The sequence below is a fragment of the Sinocyclocheilus rhinocerous genome, unplaced genomic scaffold (assembly GCF_001515625.1).
Source record: "Sinocyclocheilus rhinocerous isolate Xijiao unplaced genomic scaffold, SAMN03320098_v1.1 scaffold15, whole genome shotgun sequence".
In the NCBI taxonomy this organism is placed as follows: Eukaryota; Metazoa; Chordata; class Actinopteri; order Cypriniformes; family Cyprinidae; genus Sinocyclocheilus; species Sinocyclocheilus rhinocerous.
Window position 1 is genome coordinate 51,971 of NW_015631053.1, and position 7,545 is coordinate 59,515.

At 39.5% G+C, this 7,545-nt stretch overlaps 1 protein-coding gene across 1 annotated transcript in view; it reads left to right on the plus strand.

The window, feature by feature from the left end:
* bmpr1bb (bone morphogenetic protein receptor, type IBb) overlaps window positions 1–7,143 on the plus strand; it is a 50,336-nt gene extending 43,193 nt beyond the window's left edge. The window contains 2 exon segments of the mRNA XM_016554069.1: window positions 1,852–1,982; window positions 6,475–7,143. Of these exon segments, the coding sequence (XP_016409555.1) occupies window positions 1,852–1,982; window positions 6,475–6,600 (257 nt within the window). The 3' untranslated portion in view covers window positions 6,601–7,143.
* The last annotated feature ends 402 nt before the right edge of the window (window positions 7,144–7,545 follow it).

The window sequence follows — 7,545 nt, forward strand, 5'->3', positions numbered from 1 at the left end:
GCCACCTATCGTGATTGGTTGGATATCTGCCTGTTGCTGAATGTATACAGCCAAGGGCTCTATCACAACTGCGAAAAGAAATGGGGACAGCGGGCAGCCTTGTCTTGTCCCTCTATAAATTGAGAAAGGAGCTGAGATATTATGATTAGTCACTACTGAGGCTTTTGGACAGGAATATATTGTTTTTATCCACTCTCTAAACACGTGGCCGAAACCAAATTTCTTAAGGACCGACATCATATATCCCCATTCTACTTGGTCGAATGCCCTTTGTGCATCCAATGAAATGACTGCAGCTTCTTCTTTATGATTTGAATATAAAACATTGCATAGGCGACGTAGATTAAAATACATATGTCTGCCTGGCATGAAGCCTGTCTGATCCGAATGTATAATATCACAGATATGCTCCTTCAATCTATTTGCAAGGATTTTCCCGATTATTTTGGTTTCAGTGGGTAGTAAAGAGATTGGTCTGTATGATGACACTAGCTGCCGACCCGGTTTAGGTATAAGAGCAATATTGGCGTCATACATAGATGCAGGAAAACGGCCAGTTTCCTGTGAATGCTTAAACATACGTACCAACAATGGCAAAATGACCTTACTAAATCTTTTGTAAAATTCGACGCTAAACCCATCAGGTCCTGGGGCCTTGTTGTTAGGGAACTCTTTAATAGCATTTTCCACCTCTTCAATGCTTATTTCTGCATCTAGTGCCTTTAAAGCCTCTTCGCTTAATTTTGGGAAGTGTAGTCCTTCCATAAAACTATCAATATTTTTCTGATCAAACTTCCCTATGAAAGTATAAACCTCTGTATAAAACTTTGCAAAATTTAGATTTATTTCCTTTGGATCGGTTATTATAAAATGCCCAACTTTACAGCAGAAAAAAACATGTTTACAGCCTGGTTCAAAAAGTGGTTTTGGTCTATATAGCTAATATTGCCCTTGATGACAACTGTGAGGGCGGTGCATTTTTTTATTACTCATAGGTTTAAATTATATTAAGCCTTAAAGTTCTGCATAATTAAGGGCGTGGCCACTTGAGTGACAGGTGGATTGCCGCTGCTGTCACCGATGTCGAGCTAGGTGGGCGTGGCTTCAGCAACCAGCTCCCGCCTCTTTGCCCATTTTCGATTATCCGGGAGTGACGCTCTTCGCCTACTTTGAGCTTCAAAAACTCTCTTCAGAAACCTACGGGTGACGTCACGGACGGAAAATATACAGCAGGGCATACAAATTCGGTCCGTTTTTTGGCCAGACAGAAACTGCTGCACACAGACTGAATGTGAATGTAAGTGTGTGTAAATCCAGTATCTGACAGCAGGTGGCACTTCTGGAGCATCAGAATTACAGCTGTTTACCGTAAACTCCTGCACAAAGCAGCGTTGTAATTAAAACACACTTTATTAGGTATTACATGGAGCGAAGATGAAAACAAAATGCCATCGAATCTTTTCTGAACACAGAACCTTCAGAGGTACATTCATATAATTCATTCATTAATATATTCATTTGTATAATTCCCTTAGCGCTCTTTTAAAACCTCCAGCTTTCCATCATGTTTTCACTCAAAATGAAACAACTATGCTGCTGTGCGCACGTGACACTGTTACTTAAAACTGTGCTTATTTTTTATATTATTAAAATATGAAAAGGTGGGGAATTTTATCATGATTTATGGTCAAACCGGTAATCGTCCCATCCCTAGCACACACACTCAGTTCCGAGTATTTTATCAGCAGAAGTGTAAAGATGATTCAGAGGAGAAAGTTATGAACAATGAAGCACTGAATCACTCACAAAAGAATCATTGGCAGTAAACAGATGCTGTGTGTGGTCCTGCAGGGATCGTGGAGGAGTATCAGCTGCCGTATCACGACCTTGTGCCGACCGACCCGTCCTACGAGGACATGAGGGAGGTGGTGTGCGTCAAGAGACAGAGACCCTCGTTCCCCAACCGCTGGAGCAGCGATGAGGTACAGACATCATACGCTCATATACAGCCACGTTCTACCAAAACTGGCTCTGGTTCCTTGCTTAACTCTATGAATCATATTTAATATGCAAATGTCCTGAAAATGATAAACTTACATGGAGTACACTGACAGCTGTGTTGTTGTGTGATTGATAGTTTAGTTTAGAGTTGCAGTAAAAGCTCTTTTAGTGTAACTGTACAAGCGTCCAGCTTCTCGTGTGTTTCTGCTGTCAAATCTTGACTGATTTTGATCAAGTAAAGGTCAGAATAACTGCAGTAATATCTCCAGATGAACACTTACTGGACTGAAGCAGCTCAGCTTTACTTGATTCTCCATCAATCATGTTTTAGAGTCTCAAATCTGATCCTCAGGATCTTTTGAGGAGCGTTTGTTTCCAGAAGCTTTACTTTCACTGTTCCTCAGCGGAGGAATGATCTTCACAAGCCTCCAGAACATCTCACATCTTCTGAGGAGCCTTTATTTCTTCAGCTCTCAATCACTGCATTATATGTTCGGATCATTTCAATCTCATCTTACTACGACTTATTATTGGACATTTGTGACCATGGACCACAAAACCAATATTTTTCGATATTGAGATTTATACATCATCTGAAAGCTGAATAAATAAGCTTTCCATTGATGTATGGTTTGTTAGGATAGGACAATATTTGGCCGAGATACAACTATTTGAAAATAAGATGAGAGATGTAGTTTTATGTAGGTATGTGCTATAAATGTGTTATTAACTGACATTACAAGCATCAGAATTGTCATTTTTTGAGCAGCATTATATAACAGCATGTGCATGAAATTGCTCTTAGTTGAAGTGTCTGAATAGAATGGATAGGTTTGCTGTGAGTATATACGAGTCAAAAGCCTTGTTAGACAGTCAAGTAGTTGTTGCAAACACATAATTCATGCACGTGGCACATTCTTTAATCCAAAGTAATTTGCATGAGAGGAACAAGAGCACAGAGCAGACAGAGAGAGCAAACAGACCAGAGGAGTCAGGAGTGAGCTTAAAGAGAAAATAACAGAAATGGAGAAAGAATGAGATAAAACTACTTGTGTAGATCAATGTTTGCAAAGCCTGTTGTTGGAGGCACAGCAGCACTTCTGAAGAGCTGGTAATGAAGCACACCTGATTAAACTTGTCAGCTAATTATTAGAGAGACCAAGAGGCAAGATGGCTGGGTCTCACAAAACACATCCAAAATGAGTCTTGCTGGAGAAGAGTGGTGTAAGTGGATGTTGAAGGAAAGCAGCACATCTGGATCGTGCATGAAGCTGTGTAGTTGAGCTGGTGGATGGTACAAGACCAGAGGCAGAAACGTGGCAGGATTAGTTCTAGTCATGGCAATGAGCTGAAGTCAGTTGGTAAACGTAGCCATTAACACACTCGTATAGCGTGTGAGCCCACTTTTTATGAAGTGTCTGTAAGTACTATGTCATGACATTACAAGCACTCATTTCTTACAGTGCACTTACGGTCTACATACATGCTTTCTGCTTCTAAACATCCTCTTCCAAATATATCCATCATTACTAACACACTACCACAATTCGACAAACACAGCAACTACTTTCCAACACAACAGCCCCCGCCCCCTTTTAATACATGCCACCTGATAACAAGAGCCAGTGTTTTGAGCCATATTTTTCCATCACTTTTGAAGTTCTTTTCTGCTTTCACCTTATTTACTTTACATTCCTCACATTCTATTGTGGGTTAGACATGTGGAAAGGGAAACTGTGATAAATGTCTACACAATTTCACTTCACCTCTTTTCAAGACATTACAATGAAAAATGTTGCCTTGGAAACCCTTTCACACAATAACTTTTTGTTCTGTTCAGCCATAATAGACCTGCTTCATCCTCCGTACTTATTAACACACAACTACTGTTCACAAAATGCTTCTCTCGAAACAATCAAAGCAGCCCTTCTTCAAAACAGAACCCTTTTTTGGACCTACTTCAACACCACTACACCTCCTCCAAGATCACTATTAATCTCACCTCATCTCTGTCACACACAACTACTTTTTCCCAATTCATATTTCATTTGATTTGATCCTTTGAATTTGAATTAGTTTGCCCTGTTCACACTGTCACTCCAAAGCCTTGCGCACATCCACTTCAAACACAAACATATTTCACAAGTCTGAACAGCAGAACATAGCACAATCTCCAATTTTTCCACATTCTGTCTCAAGCTACATTCATATATGCTTTGAAATCCTAGTCAGGTCACATTTCTGAAAATCCATTTCAGTCGGAGTGCTCCGATTGGATTTTGTGTAGCTTTTTCACATTCTCATCAGATGTGGCTTGTAAAAAACATACTGAACATCTTTGCAGAAACAAGGTAGTGCTGTTACAAAGTGCAACTCATGCGGAAAATGAATATATAATGCTTTTGAGACCGGCAGAACAACAGCAGCACAGAATAAACACAAGCATTCAATTTTCTGCCACTGCCTCATAAAACGCAATATAATCCAGCTAAATGGCAACATGTTGTCATGTCATAAGACTACACCTGTAGTGCAAACTGTATTGCTGTTTTTAGAGTACGCACACCAACACAATCTCATTGCCATTGAAAGCAATGCAAATATTACAATAAATGAAAAAGCACCACGGGACACACAAACCCCATCTGAACAAATGCAATACATAGTGTAGACACTCAATCCTTTCCAACGCATTCCATTTGCACATGAACAAAAATCAGATTTGGACTGACAGTCAAATCCCTTTTGTGTGCTTTTTCATTTTACTGCCTGCATTGGTTTCTATGGCAGTGCCTTTGCATTGTTATGCCTACACTAAAAACAACAGCAATACAGATGTTGTCTTACACCATCACAGCATGTTGCCATCACACTGGATTACATTTCATGTTAACACTTTACTTAAACGCTTAATGTATAATGCATTATAAAGGCTTGCATTTCATTCAAAGAAAGGTTTTCCTATGAATTAATTAGTAGAAAAGTCAATTTCTGCTCTGCCTTTCCTATGGGGACAATGAGTGGGTTATTCTACTCACATTCCTGGGGGGTCATAAAACCAGTGATATCATGATTAGTTGTCATGGTGACCAGGGGGCCTGGTGTTCTGCAGAAATCCTGGCATCCAGTTTATTGAGTGAGGGGACTGTGACGATTTGTTAATCTAATGAATAATTGATTTGTTAAATCAAATAAAAATTAGTGTGTCAGATTGGTCGAGACGCTACAATGGCAACATGTTGTCATGTCATAAGACTACATCTGTAGTGCAAACTGTATTGCTGTTTTTAGAGTACGCACACCAACACAATCTCATTGCCATTGAAAACAATGCAAATATTACATAAAATGAAAAAGCACCACGGGACACACAAACCCCATCTGAACAAATGCGATACATAGTGTGGACACTCAATCCTTTCCAACGCATTCCATTTGCATATGAACAAAAATCAGATTTGGACACAGTCTGAACAAGGCTAAAGTGGACACTCAAACATTTCACTCCGATTCGAAGCAAATTTGGATCGACAGTCATCTTGTTCACACTAGCAGTCCCAAGCCAATTTTTCTGGATATCGGATTGGAATTGCAACTCTTCAAATCCCATTTGTGTGCTTTTTCATTTTACTGCCAGCATTGGTTTCTATGGCAGTGCCTTTGCATTGTTATGCCTACACTAAAAACAACAGCAATACAGATGTTGTCTTACACCATCACAGCATGTTGCCATCACACTGGATTACAACTGGATTAAACCCTTAATGTATAATGCATTATAAAGGCTTGCATTATAATTATTCATAATGTGCATTGCTATACATTTGGTCATAAATGATTAGAACACAACCTAAAATGCAGTGTAACAATGAATTCTTAAGTGCGATAATGTATTAACTGTGGTTACAATTATTTATCAGATTGCACGGTGCATTACAAGCCACAATTAATGCATTCAAATACTTTTGTAATGCATTATACATAAAGGCTTTAAATAAAGTTTAAACCCATTGCATTTTATAAGGCATCAGCAGAAATGACTTTACTCAGTCTCAGTCTCTAAACTCAAAGATCTGCGTTCACTAGCAGTGTGTCGTCATTTTCCACATGACTTGCACTTTGCAACAACACAAGCTCGTTTCTGCAAAGACGTTCAGCAAGTTTTCGACAAGAAGCACTAAATCCAGTCTGAACAGTCAAACTGACACACATTTCCAGAAATGCAATTTGAATAGGATTTCAAACCACATCTGAATGCACTTTCAAACAGGTTTCGAAAATTCAGATTTCATTGTATTTTTTTGGTTACTCACACATGCTACATGTGATCACATTGCAATGCACAAAAATCAGATTTGGACCGACACTCTGAGCAAGGCTTGAAGCAAGGCATTGTTTTCTATCATTTCACCCTTCATTCATTTCTAATACGTTTGTACTGTATGAAGCTGACCTGTGTGTTTGTGTGTCCAGTGTCTGCGGCAGATGGGCAAACTGATGACCGAGTGCTGGGCTCACAATCCTGCGTCCCGTCTGACTGCCCTGCGGGTGAAGAAGACCCTCGCCAAGATGTCCGAGTCTCAAGACATCAAACTGTGACACGAGCGTCGCTCCGAGGAGACACAGCGGCTTTATCCTGCTTTCTGTGAAAGTTCATTCGAGCCGCTCACCCGACAGCGAAGCAGGACACCACAGATAAACACTGACCGTCAACCCATAAACACTCAACATGCAGCTCTAACTCTCAATACTCATCCACAGCTTTTTGGAAGCAAACAAACAACTAAATGATCCAATGAAATGTATTTTCCAACTCTGACCCACACAACATTACAAATGAAGCTTTTTCCTCTCACATTTTCCCGAAGACTTATGGAAATGACGGCCAGGTTTATCATCCAGTCGTTTCCTCGCTCTGCAGAAATACGTCCTTGTAGAATATGAATGTACATATTGAATGTCATGCGTTAAAGACAAATGTTTTGGTGCGTTACATGAACGTTTGTACAGGATGTTTTCTTTCATGTTGCCTTGTGCCTTATTTAACAAACATGTAAAAGTTTAATATTTCATAGTTCTGTGTAAATGTGACAACATAGTGTCTAACATTCCCGTCCCTTTAATAAAATGAATTAAGTTCTGACATGCTCCTTACTATTTTCTTTCATCTTTCTTACGAGGAAACACCAACATTTTCACATAAATTTACAAAGAGTTGAAATAGTGTTTAAAAAAAAAAAATTTGCTGAAATTGTGCTCACCCATCCAAGACCATCCAACATCAGGATGAGTCTGTTTCTTGCTCAGCAATGAATGCTCTGCAGTGAATGGGTGCCGTCAGAATGAGTCCAAACAGCCAACAAAAAACATACACTTAATAATTTATAATGAACTATTACTTCTTTTTGGCCACACTTGTTTTCACTTACTTCTCAAAGAAATTTACATTTGCTGAAATTGTGCTCACCCATCCAAGACCATCCAACATCAGGATGAGTTTGTTTCTTGCTCAGCAATGAATGCTCTGCAGTGAATGGGTGCCGT